This window comes from Aphidius gifuensis, linkage group LG1, assembly GCF_014905175.1.
Source record: "Aphidius gifuensis isolate YNYX2018 linkage group LG1, ASM1490517v1, whole genome shotgun sequence".
NCBI classification, from domain to species: domain Eukaryota; kingdom Metazoa; phylum Arthropoda; class Insecta; order Hymenoptera; family Braconidae; genus Aphidius; species Aphidius gifuensis.
The window spans coordinates 17,423,859-17,444,387 of record NC_057788.1 but is presented as its reverse complement, the minus strand read 5'-3'; the positions used below and the strand labels follow the sequence as shown (position 1 = coordinate 17,444,387).

The window sequence follows — 20,529 nt, the reverse complement described above, 5'->3', positions numbered from 1 at the left end:
CCGCAAGGTAGTGATCGTTCGAGAGCCAGACAAGTTGTGTCGTCTCACGAGTCACGACACGGGAAAATGCTAAGCTACCGAGGGCTCTCGACTCCCACTCGCGCGCTTTCCTACCTGTCGCTCCGGACGTGCGCAGCACGCTCTTATGGCCCGCAACACAAATAGGTTTACGATCCGGCCCGGAGCCTTCGGAGAATTTGTGTTGTACGACGGATGGAGAGGAGCCTTTTACTATGATGAGGTTTAAAGTATCCAAAACCGCCGCTGAACATCGAATATGTACGCATTATTTTTCACCACTGACACAACAGATGGAGGATCTTGACCCTCCACAGTAGCGTTAGCCGAGACCCTTTTGAATTACTAACAACAAACTACCATTAGTTATTAACAATTCAAGCGACAACAAATAAATAATCAGAGCTATTGACTTATTTATTTCAAAAACTAACGAAATAATAAATTTCGTAACGAGAGGTTAGGTTGCCATTTTCGACAAACTGTCAAGCCTCCGAAAATTTATTGTTATTTTCAAATGAAAAAATGAATAAAAAAAAAATTGTGTGTGTTAGTAGTAGGCCCGAGGGAAGTGAAACTTCTTCCGCAGGCCGTCAAGTTATTTGTAAAAATTCCAATAACATAAACAATCAATTATTTAATGATGATAAGAATATTATTATTGATGATATTAATTATATTAATATTGTTAATAATATAAATGATAATATCGTATAATATAATAATAAAATCGTTATTAAAATTATTATTATTACACTGAGAGAAATTTTAACTAAAAATTACAAACGTATAAGAAAAAATTACAAAGCGAATAGTAAAAACTGCGTTCCTCCGATTATTTGTAAGAATTATTCGTATATTGATAAATAATTTTTACAATAAAGTTATGTAAAAAATTTGGCCATTGACTATATACAACACTAAGCCATAAAAATTACATAATTTTATTGTAATTTCTCTTTAAAAAAAATGACTAAATTCACGATACTCACAAGTAAATTCTAGCAGACTGAGAATTTACCCACTACCGGTTTTAGAATTTACTATATTTTATTATAAATTTTATTTAAAAGTTGGACATTTTTTGTGCTAAGTTCGGCAGTTTGTGCTAGATTCACGGAGAACGGCAATCAATTCCCGGCAACATTTTTTCTTTTCTGTTTACACGCTCAAAACTCGAAAACTAATTGATAAATAGAAAAAATTCATTCTTGATAAATTGTTCAGAAATAAATTACCAACAATAAACCTCGCTTAACCCCATACCTAGCTTCAACAGATAAGGCTGTAGAAATGCTTGAAATTACATGACAATTCAATCATTTGTTCAATCAGTCGGCCATCTTTGTATTATTTCTCCCCACAACCAGAATTTTTACAAAGCGATATAGTAAAAAATATTTAAGTCTATGCTAACTTTTATATGTGTACATGATAAATTTTATTATATGTATTAGAATATTTATTAAATTGTTCAGTATTTTTTATTTGAACTTATAATATTTTTTATCGTTTCCTCAAAACATGTATGTGCTTTATTTTAATTAACTCATAACTCATTATCTAAGACATTAATCAAAAAAAGTAATTCTTTATAAATTGTTTAGAATTAAATTCTCAATAATTAACTCCACTCAACCCCATGTCTATCTGCAATAGATAACGATGTACAGAGACTTGAAGTAACATAACAATTTTTTGACATTGTGTGACATTTTACATAATTTTATTGTAGAATATCATCTCTCGCGGCCAATCCCAGAAATAAAACAAAAATTACAAAGCAGTATAGTAATTTCTATTCAACATGGGTTTTAATTTTTAGTTAAAATTTCTCTCAGTGTATTATTATTAGTACCATTGATATTATAAATCTTTAATATTATTAAAACTATTATTAATGTTATATCGATATTGATAATATTAATATCACTGATATTATTATTAATTACTTAATCTATATAATAAAAAGACGTGGCCGGATCCTTGAAAACGTAGTTTTACGCAAACTTTTAGTCCGATTTACATGAAATTTAACATAGATATTTAGTTTGAGCTCAGGAGGGTTTAAGTCCACGAAAAAATCACCCAGGTTACTCTTTACGACCACCAGGAAGTCAAAATGATTTTTCCAATTATCTTCGAGATTTTTCTTATTATTCTTATTCTTATTAAATATATTTTTTCAAAAAGAGAAGATTAAAAATATTACTTTAGTTTGTAATGTTGGTTTCCGGTTCACCAGGATGTAAAAATTGAATTTTTCATCATCTCCTGGGTTTTTTTTTGATCAAACAATATATTTTATTGAGAAGAAAAGAATAAAAATGATGCATTAGTTCCTAATGTTGTTTTCCGGTTTATCAGGATGTAGAAATTGAATTTTTTCTACATATTTCATTTGTTTTTAATTTTTTGAAGAATTAAAAATAGATAAACAACCAAGTTCGGCGTAGCCAAACACGGCTGACTCGTTGATAATATTTTTTTCATTATATAATTAGTCACATTGGTATTATTAAAATTATTATTGATATTATTATTATCGATAATATTATTGGAATTATTGTCATTTTTATTTATACTATAATAGTTATATATTAATAATATTAATATTAATAACATATATAATAAGAATATTCAAAATATAAATATTAATCATTATTAATTATTAATATTATTATTCTTATTATTATTATTGATTATACTATGGTTATTTATATTAATAATGTTATCATAAATAACAATAATGCCAGTAATATTAAGAAGAAGATATTCTATTAATTTTTTTATTAAAAAAATGCAAATTTATTATTAATAAAGTCCTTCATGATGTTTAAACAATTTAAAACAATGAAAAATGAATAAATTAGACACCTATCAATTCGGTGTCGAAAGCCTGTCGATTTAGTGACAAAATATCTCAGTAATAATGACCGAGTCAATTACCGATGAATGGTCTGAGGCTCGACAGCTTTCCGACTCCAGTGGATATGCGAATCATGTCAATCTAACCTCTCTGCAACAGCATAATTCAAACTCTTATTTAATATCAATATCGCTGGTGTTATTAATGTATATTTGGGTGTCAAGATATGTAAAAATAATATTTGTTGATAATAATATTCAATATTACAATATCTTTTGAAGTGAATTTCTTTACGGAGGGTAGCGAGAAAATTTGAGGCCCCGCTAGCGTTACGCTGAGTGTCACACGCTCTGTCACACACTCAGTCACAATTCTGCGTTACGCTAAAAGAGGGGAGAATTACATAGAGAGAAGGGAACCGGCAAGCATACAACATGTACTACATAGAGCGTACAAACTCGGAGCGTCAGCTGGTTTGTGTGTATGCTTATGCGACTTGAAACTTTTTTTTTTTATTTAAATATTATCAATAGTCCGTAAGACAGAGGCAAAAACAGCGTGTGAAACTGAATTGAACAAAATACCTGTTAAATGGTAGTCCTTGAGACCCAGAACACGTTGCACCTATTTCCAATCATTTTTATTGTCTGCCGTCCACAGGTAAGCCAGGTAAAAAATCGATAATTTATACGACTCTAAATTGATTGGAATTTGTTTAATACTTTTAATTTTATTATATTGAGTTAATTTTAAAATTCCAATCAAATGAGTTATCATCCGGCCGAGATATTAATTTTTAAAAATTGAAAAAAACATGAATTATAGCGTACGTCTAAACTGATTGGTGAGCTAGGTTATTTTTCTTTAATGTATTTTAAATATTAAAAAAAAAAAATTCCAATCAAAAAAAAAATCAATAAAAAGGTTAAAAAAATTATTAAAAATTGACCTGAATTGTAGAGTAATGCGGGGGCTGAGCGTGAAAATAATAGAGTGGTGGGGAGTTTGGCAGTCAGCTTGGAGTTTATATTAGAAGAGGAAGACTATAGAGAAAAAAAAGATAAAAAACTCCCACCACTCTATTATTTTCACGCCCCTGTGTATTCCCCCGCATTACTCTACAATTCAATTTAATTTTTAATAATTTTTTTAAACCTTTTAATGATTTTTTTTTTGATTGGAATTTTTTTTTTTATATTTAAAATACATTAAAGAAAAATAACCTAGCTCACCAATCAGTTTAGACGTACGCTATAATTCATGTTTTTTTCAATTTTTAAAAATTAATATCTCGGCCGGATGATAACTCATTTGATTGAAATTTTAAAATTAACTTAATATAATAAAATTAAAAGTATTAAACAAAATCCAATCAATTTAGAGTCGTATAAATTATCGATTTTTTACCTGGCTTACCTGTGGACGGCAGACAATAAAAATGATTGGAAATAGGTGCAACGTGTTCTGGGTCTTAAGGACTACCATTTAACAGGTATTTTGTTCAATTCAGTTTCACACGCTGTTTTTGCCTCTGTATTACCGTCTACAAACACTATAACTGAGTATTGACCATATTTAAATTATTAATATTGATAATATTATCAATATTATATCGTAATTGATATTAATTATAAAATTATTGTTATTATTATTATTCATACTATAAATATATATAAATGATGATAATTATAACAACAATAATTTCGATAATATTATCAATTATTCACAATAGTATAGATATTAATAATAATATCTATAATCATAATATTTTAGATATAAATACTGATAATTATCAATATTTATTAGGCTGATTTAATTTTTTTTTTTTTTATTTCAAAGACATACTCGGAATATCTTCGGTATCCCAAAAAAATGACCCAGTCAAAATTCGAGCCTAAAAAAAAATTTTGTAGAGGGTGCTGTCCTCAAATTTAGTTTTTCCATTTAAATAACATAAGAAAGTAACGACAATTCCAAGTAATCTAACTTACTGCTTTGATTTCAAAACTAACGATATTGAGACTGATGTTTTTTCTGTGAGAACACAAAAAAAAAAAAATGATCATACAGTTGCTGAAGCAACTGTGCCTTCCCTGCGGAGGGAATTTTAATTTGTTCTTTAATATATATCGAAATTCGTGACTACAAATTTATTTCATTCTCTATCGTTACAATGATTATTGTTACAACTAAAATTTATTTAATTTTCATTCATTTTGCTTGTTCCTTCTAATGGGTCATCTCCATGTCCAGAATCGCTTTCTTCTAACCTTTTAAACTCTCCGTTTTTATTCATTTTGTTGTACTATGATTTTAGCCTGTCAATGTTAAATATTTATTACAAAATTGTCGAGTTCGATTGTATTTATTTTATTTTCTTTTTTCTCTCGGTTGAATCAGGATTTGACGTTTTAGTTGTTGCTGAAGTCGTCATTATATTTTTAATTTTTTTATATTCATTTATTTTCAATTCCTTTAATGCTATCACATCACCCTTTTTTCCCTAGAAATTTTCTGCCTCTTCATTCCATAGAGTTAGTTCAATCTAAAATATATTTCCTTTGGTAAATTTATTATCTTTGTTTAGTTTCATCAAACTTTTTTTCAATTAAATTTTATTTTACTTCATAATCACTGTCGTCTTCTAATGTTATTGTTCTTTATTTTAATAACCGTCCTGACATTGCATATATAAATTCCACTTTATTTATTGCTATTATGATTGCGATGATATCTAAATAATGTCATTATTATTATTGAATAGTTTTCTTTTTTTTTTTTCGCTGAAATTATTTTGCCTGCAAATGAATTAATTCGTAGATGTACAATTTCTTGTATTTTTTTAATCTCGAAATTAATTTTTGGTATATTTTCATTTTCCTCATCGTCATCGAATTTTATATTAGCTTCTACTGGTATCATTATTTCTTTATTATTTATTAATGGGTATTGTTCATTAATTTTTCTCACTAATCCTCCAGTGATCGTATATATTTTGTTCAACTGGAATATTTAATAATTTATCATGTTAATAATTTTTTTTAAAATCTTTTTGTTGAAAAATCTTGTTGTTAAATATGATTTCCCATGATATTTTGCTATACTTTTCTTTTTTGTTTACTCATATTTTCCTAATATTTTCTTATAATTATTGTATTTTTCTTTATATTCAGTGATTTTTCTATATTTTCGTTTATTCGTTTATATATTCTTTATTTTTCTATATTTTTCTTCATTTTCCATATTCATCTTGTTTAGATTAATTAAGGGACTTAGAAAATTTTCGGGGGGGGGGGGGCATAATTGATATGTTCCCTTATTTATCTTTTTTTTCTTTATATTCAGTCACTCTTCTATATTTTCCTTTATGTTTACCGATTTTTCTTTGATATTTTCCTATATTCTCCTTTATATTTACTGATATTTTCCCATATTTATCGTTTTTTTCTTTATATTCAGTCACTTTCTTATATTCTCCTTTATATTTACTGATATTTTTTCATATTTATCGTTTTTTTCTTTATATTCAGTCACTTTTCTATATTTTTCTTTATATTTACTGATATGAGCTATTCCATAGTATGTAAAAAAAAAAAATTAAAAAAAACTTCAATTTCAATTTTTTTCAATTTCGATACTTAGTACCACCTTATTCATAGTAAATTTCAGTTTTTTGTAACTGAAATATATATATTTTTTGTGTTCTTACAGAAAAAACATTAGTCTCAATATCGTTAGTTTGGAATTCAAAGCAGTAAGTTAGATTACTTGGAATTGTCGTTACTTTCCTATCCCGAGTGGAAATTGAGATCAAGTCTTGATCAAGACTTGATCAGGCAACATTGATTCCAAATCCATTCTTGATCAAGAACGTATCGCTAAACGTAATCAATATTTGATCAAGTATTTTGATCAAAACTTGATCAAGTATCTTGATCAAATCTTGATCAAATCTTGATCACGTTTGGCGTTACGTTCTTGATCAAGATTTGATCGAGAGGCTTGATCAAGACTTGATCAAGATACTTGATCAAGCCTTGACCAAGATATTTCATCAAAACTTGATCGAAAAAATGAAAAAAAAAAATTATTTACAAATTATTAATTTTTTTATTATTGTATTATGAAGTGTGATGTCATAGAGAAGAATTAGATATTTATCGGGCGTGGAAGTTTTTTTTTTTTTTCTAATACATTGTAACCGGGAATCGAACCGACGAAGTATAGATTGACGTAGTAACGGGTACGCTTCAGACCGCTCGACCACAGAGGGAAACGATGTACCGTGTGATTTTTTGAAGCTTATATATTTAGACCAGTCTTGAGACATTATTAGGCCACGTTTGGCGTTTTTTTTCTCAGTAAAAAAACTTTTATCAATATTTAAAAAAAAAATCGTAATAATGAACATAATATATAATAAATTAAAAAGTTAATGTTTTCTGGATCCTATCTTGATCAAGATATATTTAACAAAAGAATAAGTAACAAGATAAATATTTATTGATCAATTCGTGATCAAATTTGGATCAAGACGGCCTTATTACAGACAAGTTAAAGTTTTTTTGATCCTATCTTGATCAAGACGGCCTTAGTCAAGAAGAGTTAAAGTTTTCTTGATCAAGTTTGGATCAAGATGGCCTTATCACGGACGTGTTAAAGTTTTCTTGATCCTATCTTGATCAAGACGGCCTTAGTCAAGAAGAGTTAAAGTTTTCTTGATCAAGTTTGGATCAAGATAACCTTATCACGGACGTGTTAAAGTTTTCTTGATCCTATCTTGATCAAGACGGCCTTAGTCAAGAAGAGTTAAAGTTTTCTTGATCAAGTTTGGATCAAGACGGCCGTATCACGGACAAGTTAAAGTTTTCTTGATCCTATCTTGATCAAGACGGCCTTAGTCACGAAGAGTTAAAGTTTTCTTGATCAAGTTTGGATCAAGACGGCCGTATCACGGACGTGTTAAAGTTTTCTTGATCCTATCTTGATCAAGACGGCCTTAGTCAAGAAGAGTTAAAGTTTTCTTGATCAAGTTTGGATCAAGACGGCTTTATCACAGACGAGTTAAAGTTTTCTTGATCCTATCTTGAGCAGGTTATCCTTAATCAAGCATCTTGATCAAATCTTGATCAAAACTTGATCAGGTTTCCTGAGTTAAGGCAACATTGATCAAGTATTGATCAAGATTGGGAGCAAATCAAGTTAGCCTGAACAGATTTCCACTCGGGATGTTATTTAAATGGAAAAACTAAATTTGAGGACAGCACCCTCTACAAAGTTTTTAGGCTCGAATTTTGACTGGGTCATTTTTTTGGGATACCAAAGGTATTCCGAGAGATTGGAAAAAAAAAAAAATTCAATCAGCCTAATACTTATATATGAATGTTATTGTCAAAATTATTATTAAGATTATTAATATCACTGATATTATTATAAATCGATAATATTATTGTTATTATTATTAATATAGTTGATACCATTGTTATTATTACTAATATTATATTGATATTATTATTATCGATGATATTTTTGAAATTATTGTTATTTTATTCATACTATGGTTATATATTAATAATATTATTATAGATAACAAAAAGACCTGGTAACGTTTGTTAGGGGTGGTTGCCCGCGTTATTGAAAATTTTCAATACTACGGCTAGGGCCATTGTGGCCGTGTTACGCGATTTTGTAGATAAAATTATGTTTATAAGTTTTTTTTTTTTTCTTCCAATAACTTCTGATAAAATGCTCGTAGAGACTTTATATTGGGCTCAAATTTCGCGTCATTAAAAACTCTGTCGCGCTCCATCAGATCCAGCTCGTAATAAATTTTTTTTTTTTCAGTAAAATACATCGAAATTGAAAAATGAAATAAAATAAAGTTTTTATTTATTTTTTCCTCAAAAACTATAAACTATAGAAAAATAATTTTATATGCAGGCGATGAGTATTTAAAAGACGTATCTTTCAAGCCCTACATGAAATTGCTGCGATATTTTTATAGAGAGTTATCGATTGAGTAACCATATATCCGAATACCATATATTTGTCTATAAAATTATTTTTCTTAGGATCATAGTTTTCGAGAAAAAAAAAAGATCTGGTAACGTTTGTTGGGGCGTGTGGCCCGCGTTACCGTTAAAAATTAAAAATTTTCAATACTCCGGCTAGGGCCGTGTTAAATTTTATCTGTTAAATGATTTTTGAAAGTAACAATACAATAATAATATACATTTTTTTTTAATTTTCTCAAAATCAATTTTTTATTTTTTTTTTTCGCTCAAATTACGTAGAGTTAAGGCAAGCTATAACTTTCGTTAGAATCAACGGAATGACTTTAAATTAGGCTCAAAAAACGCAAATCAAGCTAGCCTGAACAGATTTCCACTCGGGTGGTTTTCAAAACTCTATCGCCCCTCAAGAGGTTTTTCACTGATTCTAATGGTCAATTTTTTTCTATTTTTGAAAAAAAAATTACGAAAATATTTCAAAAATTCTAATTTTTACAATTTTATAAAAACTATAATTTTTTTTGAAAAAAGTTTCGAGTAAAAGTCGTAGGATTTTACCACACATGCTTTTTAAATCTTATACGAAGTATTTAGGACGATTTTGTCGAAAGTTAGAGCGTTTTTCAGAAATTACTCGAAAACTAGGAAAGCAATAACTTTTGATAAAATTGTAGTAGAGTTTTCGTATTAGGCTCAAACGACGCGTCTTCTGAAACTCTATCGCTCTCCATGAGAAAGAGCATTATTTGTTCAGTCACTTTTTTTTTTTTTTAAAAAAACTAAATTAAAAGAAAAAAAAATCGATTTTTTAAAATTTTTTATGAAAAATGTGATTCACAGATCAAAATTTTCTCGGAGAGGCGATAGATTTTTCGAGTACGCATGTTTTAAGCCTAATATGAAGTGTCTAACACCATTTCATCACGAGTTATTGTTTGCCTAAAAAATGAAAACGGCACAAGCTATAACTCAAAATAGAGTAGTCGCAGATTTTATATTAGGCTTAAAATAATCGTTTTTCAAAATTCTATAACTTTTTCAAATAAATTTTTCCCGTACAAATAGTATTTTTCGTGAAAAAAAAAAAAAATGGCCGAATAGATAATGTTTTTTTCTAGGGGCGATAGAATTTCCAAAGCCGCGTCTTTTAAGCCAAATCCGAAGTCTTTACGACAATTAGTTTAAAAGTTAAAAAAGTTTTTTTTTTTTTGGGGATAAATCCAATACTGCGGCTGAGCCTTTCGGCTCCGAGCCTCCGTAATTTCTCAATTTTCAGTTTTTCTTTTTTTTTAAAAAAAAAGTATAACTTATTAAAAAGAAATTTTGCAAGTGGGTGTGAGGTATTGGAAAGATGCTTTCTGGAAGCCTAACATAACCTCGCTACGATGATGCTATCAAGAGATATCGTGTAATATCGTGTGAAAATCGTATGGTGAAAAAGCTATAAATTCGATAACTCTCGATAGGATTAACGGAGAGACTTCATTCTAGGAAGGAATATTTTCCAACGCAGCTCTAGAGTTTTTTAAAACGCTTTTTTTGAGTCTAAGATAGAATCTCTACAATGATCCTGTCAAGAGTTATCGAATTTATAATTTTTGCAATATGTGGTTTTTACACTTTATCGTCTAATAACATAATCCTAGGGATCTTATGTTAGACTTATAAGAAGCGTTTTTCCAATACCTTTCACCCATTTACGAAATTACTTTTTAATTAGTTACACTTTTTAGCGAAAAAAAAAAAAAAACTAAAAATCGAAAAAAATGGTTTTTTTTTTTCCTCAAAAACTATGATTCCTAGAAAAATAATTTTCTAGAAAAATATATGGTATTCAAGAGACGCATTTTTCAAGCTATATACGAAAAATCTACGACAATTTTATCAAGAGTTACCGAGGTGGTCATTTTTGAGAATCTCTTAGAATTCCCTTAAAACCGTCATTATTGCATCCATTCTTGCCTAAAATTATTTTTTATGACCCTATTCTTATACAGCTAAATCTCTGAAAAAAATACATTCTACGATTAATACTCTAACTTCAATAGTTTTCACTCTATAATTTTTCGAATGATGAAAAAAATCATCTTATTATACGTTTTCTTAAGTTTTCTAAAAAAAAAAAAAATGATAGAGAAGAATATTTATTCTTTATGACGTGCGATAGTGTTCTCAGAGACGCATCTTTTAAGCCCTTAACGAACTCTCTAGGACAATTATTTTATAAGTTCTAACATTTCTGAGTCTTATGGCTCCTAGCCTCCGTAATAATTTCAATAATATTATAATTAAAAATAATATCAATATAATATTAGTAATAATATCACCAACGATATGGCACTGCGGTAACGGTTCGGGCTTTGAGACAGGAGGTCTCGAGTTCGATCCCGACCACCGACGCCATGTATCGAGTGGTAGGCGCAAGCCGGCTGTACTGCCCAGGTTTTTCATGGTTTCCTGGACTATAAATAGGAATCGGGTACAGTTTGAACGCATTAAACATCCATGTCTGTCGCAAAAATGAGTTGTAGGAATTGACGGTTGGAAAATGTTTAAAGGAGGAGAGGCACCGTGCAAGAAACTTCTTAATAAGAAGTATAGCACGTTAAACAATTCATTTTTTTTTTATTAGTAATAATATCAATAGTATCAATTATACCGTCGCATTAAAGGATGAAAGGAGTAAGTGCCAAAAACGTCAATTTTAAAGCTTTCATAAATAGATAAGTGCCCTCTATGCCCGAAGTCTGTGCCCGTTACTTTCGCATCTGTAGTAGTATGCACCCGGCCTATACCTACACGCACACACACAAATAGTACTTCAACAGTAAAAACTCATATCGTGAAGCAAATTTTGAAGTTAATTAATCATTTGCGATTGAATATCTTTTAAAAAAAACCATCGAAATTGATGATTTTTTTTTTTAATTTTCGCAATTAAAGAAAGTACAAATCTTAACCCAATTTAGTAATTTAGAGTAAAGGGTTTAGTAGATACAATCAAAACGTGGGTTTTTCAGTTTACGGTTGTGTTACATTGGTCAACTTCATTTAACTACCGAAAAATCTGAAAAAATTCTACCAAATATAAAATCATAACAAAAAAAAAAACCTAGTTTTTTTTACAAAAAGAAGCGTCAAGTATTCGAAATCGTTTAGTATTTTATTTTTTTGATACAAAAAGATGTGGTACCAAAAAAGAGTCAAGAATTAAATATATTTTTAATGCATATAATTAAGTCTTAACTGTTGACAAAATTTTAAACTTGACTCCACCTGGTTCAATGTACATAATTTATAAATATGATATTAGTATTGGAAAAAAAAGGTGGGGTCAATAGTTTAAAATTTTGTCAACAGTTAAGACCTAATTTATTACATGCATTAACAATATATTTAATTCTCGACTTTTTTTTGGTACCACATCTTTTTGTATTAAAAAAATAAAATACTAAACGATTTTGAATACTGGAGGCTTTTTTTTGTGAAAAAAACTAGGTTTTTTTTTTTGTTATGATATCACATTTTTTTGTAAAGTTTTAATAATAATATATTTTTTGGCCTAGCGGTTGGGAATTGCCCGTTTGTCGCCCTAAATTTGTGGCGCAAAGTATGTCTTTGTCACCCGACAAATTGCAGGCGACAAACGGGAGTTTCCCGCCCGCTTGGCCAAAAAATAGTATGTGTCACGCGGACGCCATGTGAGTGATCCTCTCTCGCACTCAGCACACACACAGATGATGCCTCGTCTACGTGTGTGTGCTTCGTGCGGGGGAGAATCACTTACATTGCGTCCTTGTTGCACAATATACTATTTAATTCTTTTGATGTAAATGTTCCATTTTTTTTTATTTCACAAATTATTTAATGATTCCGTAGATGTCTCATTACTTTCTACTGACATATTATTTGATAAACATGTATCAACATTTTGTTATATTTTGTTGATAAAACATCAACTGGTTCAGAAAATGTGACATTATTTTTTTTTGAAAATGAAGTCGAGGTCTCAAATTTCTACCATTCAAAACAGTTTTTTTGCCCTCGCCCCACATACTATGACCGTCAGAAAATTTTTCGTCATAATTTTGGTCATTTTCGAAAAAAAAAAAAAAAAAAAATCCGTTATAAATCAAGTCAAAGAAAATCAAAAAAAATGACACTCAGTCTGTCAGTCAGTCAGTCACGTCAGTCATGTCGTCGTAAATAATGTCATTAGTTTTTCGGTCATTGTCGAGTCACCTACATAGTCGTAAAATTTACCGTCGGAAAATAAACTGTCATAATCTCGTCCAAAATCTCACGGTCACAATCGGTCACAAATTTTCAGCCAGTCGTTTTTTCTGATGGACCAAGTTATATATACGTGAACGTCCAACGACGGTCACAGATTTTTTTTTACATTTTTAATCTTTAACGCAATAAGTCTCAACTGTTAACAAAATTTTATATTTGACCCCGCCTGGTACATACTAAAAAAAATTTCAAGCCTACACATGTATCGATGATTTACATAAGTCAGGGTCAAGTATCGAAAATTTTGTCAACAGTTCAGACTTGATGCGTCAAAGATAGATTCCCTCCTTGACTTTTTAGTATCATATCGTTTTGTATTTGGAAAATAAATTAACTGCAAAATTAATATAATGATAATTGGTGACAATTTTAAATACTTGACTCTTCTTTTAGTGAAAAAAACCGTGGTTTTTTTATGTCGTGATAGCAAGGATCTAGTTGAAAAAAATTCAGAAAATATTTTTGGTGATAAATGGCACTTACATTTTACAACCTGTAAACTCGTGATAAAAGGTGAAATACCAATGGGAAGATAGAATGATTACCATAATGATCCACTGTGGCATTAAGACAATGATATCATACGTCATCCGGAATAATAGTCTCTAAAATTAAAAACAGAAACGAATGTTTAGTTATTAACAGACAGTTATTTTGAATAAACGTAAATTTATTTTTTCTAAATAACTCACTTTATGATGTCGATCTTTGAATGACATCAATGAATATGTGATACTGACAACAAAATAACCAACAGCACATCTTTGTAATACACCGAATATTCTAATATTCTCCAACTGAATGTTACCTCCAAGTGAATTTAGACTGATACCAATGCAAAATAATAATACGCTGCGTATTACAATTTTTTTATATATCATTTTTGATGTGAATGCTTTTTGTCTTAGTGATTTTATTGACATAGGAATACAAAAACCCATTATCCAGATAAAACATGGAAAAACAAGATCAGCAAGATAAATGCCATTCCAAGGGCTATGGTTTAGATAAGTATATCCTCCAGCACCATCATTTACAAAAATCATCATTAAGATGCACAGTCTAACAAAAAAAAAAAAAAACATTCACATAAATAAAAATATTGTAGTAACTCTCAATTATGTTCAATGAATCGTATTCATTTATCGTAGGAAATTTACTGAGAGAATTTTTTCGTTATTTCGAAGTAAAAATTTTTTTATAATTACGGGGTAGCCACTACAAACTGTGCCAAGACGACAACAACGTAATTTGTATGGGAAAGTTTTTTTTTTTTTCGTGCGTTAGAAAAGAAATTTTACTCACGAATATTGGAATTCGAATTTCATAAATACGTAAAAAACATAATAATTTTTACGGAGTACACTGTTTAAGGCGGTATGTCAAAATATTGAAAAAAAAATCCTTTTCATAGATTTTGATAAAAATAGGCTCATTTTTTAAGTGAAATAAAATCTATTTTATCAAATTTTTTTTTGTAATTTTCTACTACGATTAGTGATGCCGCGATACGATACGATACGATATGAGGCCTCATATCGTATCGTATCGTAATTTTCAAGGGCCATATCGTCTCGTATCGTATCGTCAAGTGGTCATATCGCCTCCATATCGTATCGAAAATTCGTCATATCGTATCGTATCGTATTGTCTCCATATCGTATCGTATCGTCATATCGACGATATTGTAAAAAAAAAATTCAGTTTCTGGGGTATTTTTTCGAAATTTTCTATATTTTTTTTCTTAGTACAGAAATTCATGTATATGTATTTTATTTTTATTGATTCTACCATGTGTACTTCAGCATCTGGATTTTTTAAAATGTTTTCAATGATGACCAATATATTTTCGAGCAAATACAAAGTTCTCAAAGGGATAGAATTGAGAAACTTTATTGGAATCTCAGGGTCAAGCGTAGCAAATAGGTTTTCCGACAAGAAGGCCCATTAAAATATTTCCAAACAATGCTGTCTTATCTTTTTTCATATATTTTTGTATAGTGTGGTTGTGAATATCCTGCTGTTTAAACACGGTTCCTGTTTTTTTTTTTTTCCTTGAAAAATTATTTTGTCAACAAATAAACTCTGAAATGTTGCAGATGATTTTTTTTTTTTTTCTAACGGTTTTTTGGAGGTCCTTTTCTTGAATAAACTCTTCTGTCAATGTCTCATTTTTTTTTTCTTTAACTTTTCGACAGTTATTGGGTTGTTTTACATTTAAGACCTCTTGGTATTAATTTTTAAAACATTCTAGATTCATAAATTTTTTTAAATAGGCGAAGTGTTGTTTTTTTTTAATGAAATGGTTTTTTTTTTTCTTCAAATAAAGTAAAAAAAGAACCCTCCTCTTAGTTCTTTAAATTTATTTTACTTTATAATTCAAATTTATAATTTTTAATAAAATTTGTTAAATATTATGGAAAAATTAATGTCATATCGTCGATATGGACGATATATCGGATATATCGTCTTGACCATATCGTATCGTATCGAGTTTGACGATACGATATGAACGCCCATATCGTATCGGATATCGTCACCTCCATATCGTATCGTATCGTCATATCGTCATATCGCGGCATCACTAACTACGATTTAACCGAGATAATTAGGGTCAAAGTTGGCAACAATTTAACACTTTAACACACAAGCATATCGGTACGTTTTCACTTCTATTGAAAAAACGCTCTTACAGAAAACCTTCATGTTACTACAGATTAATCTGTAACAAGTATAATATTATTATATTAAACTTTCTTTAAATTACGAAAATAATAAAAATAAAAATCATCGATTTCTGCCACGGATTTCAAAAGTTATTAATTATTTAAGAAGAAAATTTAGGGTTAAATTTAAAACAGTCCAAAAATACCGGGCGAAGTCCAGTGCCGTAACAAGGGGTGGGCAAGAGGGGCAACTGCCCAGGGCGCAGTGTAAAGGGGGGCGCACTTAGAAGCGCGTCACAAGAAAAAAAAATATTCTTTTTTAAACAATTAAAAAAAAAATTATATTTTCAGGAAAGAAATTGACTACTGTCATTTATGATCATTCAGATATTACATAAACATGATTGTCTTTCTGAATTTTGAAGTTAATTGTCCTCATTATTGTCATTTGTCGTTTAGAGACAATCGTCCTAGAACAATATTAAAAATGCAAAATAAGACGTAAAATAAAAAATATACCTACTTAAGGTTGTTTGTAAATATTTGAGTTTCTACTCGATTTTTTTTTAATTAGGCTTATTTTTTAAATGAAATAATTATCTATCTTGACAATTTATTTCAATTTTTTTTGCCTCGGCTTTTTATAGATAATGAATGTCAAAGTTGACAACTTTATACACGAGAATAGTGCGAAACAATTTTTTTTTTCTTAAACAGCATATAGTAGATTCGTTGTCTACTCGAAAACTTTTTTTTTTTCTATCAAGTTGTAGATAAGAAAAAAACGAATATAATTTGAAAAAATAAGTTATGTTTGCCACGGATTTTAAAAGTTATTCAAGTTTTAAAAAAAAAAATATTTGCTTTCTCGCAGCAAGTGATGCGCACAGACGTGACACACACAAGCATATAATGTAGCTGTGTACTGTACTTGCTTGCTAGCAGTTGTGTTAGTGTCTGTCTGTATATGCACGGACACACTTAAAAGCCGGTTTTTGAGACAGAAGCGCAACAAAATTTTGGGTACCCGGGCATGAAATATAGCGTTACGATATACGGGCCCCTCAAACTACAAATATTGGTTCGACGATGTCTTTTACAAACAACCTTGATAATTTGAATTGAAAATTTTTTGTTTCTTCTGACAACGAAGACACGATCCTCTATACTCTAAATTCTACCTAATTCTACCTATCACTAACATCGTACTATAACCGACTTAACCACTAACGCAGGTTAACATGGACCGATTTTTATTCTGCTTGTATTGACTATATGCCAAAGGTTTGCCTATCCTTTTTTTAATTGACGAAAATTGAGATGATTATGGCAAATGGCTGAGAAATTAATTCAGATTACGAATTTATTTATTTGGTCACATCCTTTTCTTAGCAACATTTGCCATAATTAATTAATAAAAAGCTATTGTCAAATATTGCTGAGGAAAGAATGTATAACCAAATATATTATTTCCTAGTCTATAAATGAATTCTTTAGCTATTTTAGACAATAATTTCAATTTATGATAGGAGATATTGCTAAGAAATTGATTTAGACTAGGAATTAATATACCGAGTGTCCCATTTTAATTTATCAATGGATTTTTTTCGAAAAATATAGCTCAAATTGTAAAATGTTTCAAGTAAAAGTTGTAGGGTTTGGGGGACGAAGAAAAAATCGAAAAATCCAAAATGGCGGAGTTTTCGGTATAAACATAGTTTTTTAAAATGGATACTGCATTTTTTTTTTGAACCAAAACATTTTTTACATCAAAACTAACACTTTTTATTTGAAAAATTTTTCGATAAAATCACTTTTTTTTCGGGCCGATTTTATCTGTTTATGGATTTTCCTGAAAAAATATGGCTTTAATTAAAAAATGATATTAAGAAAAGTTGTAGCGCCCAGAAAGACGAAAACGAAAAAAAAAAAAACTTCCGAAAAAAAATCAAAATGGCGGAGTTAGAAGCATAAACAAAGTTTTAAAAAAAAATCGATTTTTCCGGAAAATTTTATTTAGAAAAAGTGTTAGCCTTGATGTGAACAATTTTTTAATAAAAAAAAATTACACCTAACCTCGAAAAAAAATGTTCATACCGGAAACTCTACCATTTTTAAATTAATTTTTAATAAATTTTTTTTTTTTTTTTTTTTGTTTTTGTCTTTTTTAGCGCTACAACTTTTTTAGATAACATTTTTTAATTAAGGTTGAATGTAAATCGCATCGGTGAACAAAGTTTGGGCCCAAGAGGGTGCGCATCTACACACGGTTATCAAAAATATTTTCAGTGCCCCTCTGTCCAAAATATATTCACTATACTGACAGGTTCTTGGTAGTATGTGTGTATGCAGTCTATCTGGATAGACACACACATACTACCATAGCCAAGAAACATGAGACAGAACGACGAATAAAAGAAAGAGAATGACCGCTATTGATAGAAAATTTTGACTCTAATAATTGAATATCTTCTAAAATCCGTTGTAGAAAATGATCATTGAGGGCTTTAAAAATCCGTATTGTAAAGAAGTACAAACTGATAGTAAATTGAGTAAAATCGTATAGAAACTTTTTGAGCTAGAGAAGAAAATGTGTGTTTAGTCCCTATACCTACGTGTTAAAGTTGTCAACTTTGACATTAATTATCTAAAAAAAACCGTTGTGTAAAATTCTGAAAAAAATCAACAAAATAGATAATTATTCTGGCTTTTATATGAGACCAAAAATTCGAAAATCGTATAGTTAGAAATTCTATTTACATTCAACCTTAAAGCCATATTTTTTCAGAAAAATCCATAAACAGAAAATCGGGCCGAAAAAAGTAATTTTATCGAAAAATTTTTCAAATAAAAAGTGTTAGTTTTGATGGAGAAAACGTTTTGGTGCAAAAAAAAAATGCAGTATCCATTTAAAAAAACTATGTTTATACCGGAAACTCCGCCATTTTGGATTTTTCGAATTTTTTTTTTTTTTTTTCTCCGTCCCCCTCCAAACCCTACAACTTTTACTTGAAACATTTTACAATTTAAGCTTTATTTTTCGAAAAAAATCCATTGATAAATTAAAATGGGACACTCTGTATTTGTTACATTCTTTCCCTAGATACATCCCTAGATAATTAATTAATCAAAAAGCTATTGGTGACTGTTGCTAAAGATTGGATGTAACCCAATAAATTATTTCATTATCTAGATCAATTTCTCTGCAATATTTTCTATAATACAATAGAATCATTGTGCCAAATTGATTGTATCTTCAATAGACTTCGATGACATCATAGATGAATTTTCCAGCGACAACGCCAGAAGACAGAAACTGTTTTGATTTTGTAATGATTCATTCTTCATCTATATCACTTTTAAAATATTTTGTCTTTTATATTATTATCCACAACAATTTTTATTTAAAAAAAAAAATAATTTCAATATATTCTGGCGGTTTTGCTTGTTATATATATTATTGTTAAATACACCTAACAAATGATTTTTTTTAAATATATTATATCGATAAAGATAGGGCGCAAAATATAATTTTGCCCAGGGCGCAAAAATTCCTTGTTACGGCACTGGGTAAACTAACCAACAAATAAGTATCGTTAATTAATATATTGAAATTTTTAACTAATTGACAAGAGATATATTAAACTTATATAATTCACATTAGTAAAACATTATAAATAACTAATCTATGCAATCTTTAATTATTAAAAACACTAACTAACAATTGTTACACAATTATTCAATTGACCGATCAAAGAGACGTCATGCTCAGTCGGCCATCTTGCCTTCTATGATTCATAATATTATTAAAATTATTGTTATTATTATAATATCTATTTATTTATAGCATGGATGATAACAGTAATTATTTCGATAACATTTTCAATCATACCAATAATATCATGAATTAATAATAATATTAATAGCATTATATCATATATCATTATTATTATTAATATCAATATTAATATTATAAATATTATTATTAATATCGATATTATTATTATCCTATTATAAAAACGAAAAATGAAGCCTTTATTCGATCCATTTAATTGGTTCTTGAAAAAATATTTCATTTGTTTTTATTTAATTTATTAAATTCCTTATATGTTGTTCACCCGTTGCTAAGTCAATAAAAATATAAAATTGTACATTATTAAATAACTATTGTTCAAAATATTTATTAATATTCAATATTCAGTAAAAATGTCGTATATGCTCACCTCTAATAACAAATTTAAATATTGTTTAGTACCAGATTTGATTCTTTCGATAATTGTTTGTTTATAGATACTATTCAAATGATATTGATGAATATAAATTAAAAATGAAATTTATAAGATGAAGAAATTATAAGAAATTTTTTTTCTTTAATTTATAATTGCATAAATCTATAAATAAACATTATTCATAATAAACATAAAACAAAATACAGCAAAATCGGCCCCCATTGATCTCGTTATTACTAATCGATAATGTTATTGGAATTTCTATTATTAATATCATATTGATTTTATTCTTTATATTAGTAACATTATTATGAACATTATCAATATTATTGTTTTCATTATTAATTAGATAAATATTAATATTATTGGAATTATTACAAATTTGAAGATGAATAGATCCAAGAGAAAAAAAATGGCAGAATCAATAAAGAAGATGGAGG

The 20,529-nt window shown here is 28.9% G+C and overlaps 1 protein-coding gene across 3 annotated transcripts in view; it reads right to left on the bottom strand.

Moving 5' to 3' along the window:
• LOC122849647 (heparan-alpha-glucosaminide N-acetyltransferase-like) overlaps nucleotides 1–20,529 on the bottom strand; it is a 46,860-nt gene that overhangs the window by 12,187 nt on the left and 14,144 nt on the right. For 2 of the 3 annotated variants that reach the window (XM_044148430.1, XM_044148422.1), the window contains 2 exons: nucleotides 13,887–14,256; nucleotides 13,678–13,799 (listed from right to left, as the gene is read on the bottom strand). The exons of the other annotated variant lie outside the window; for it this stretch is intronic. In XM_044148430.1, the coding sequence (XP_044004365.1) occupies nucleotides 13,678–13,799; nucleotides 13,887–14,256 (492 nt within the window). The remainder of the gene's footprint in view (nucleotides 1–13,677; nucleotides 13,800–13,886; nucleotides 14,257–20,529) is intronic. 3 annotated transcript variants of the gene reach the window in all.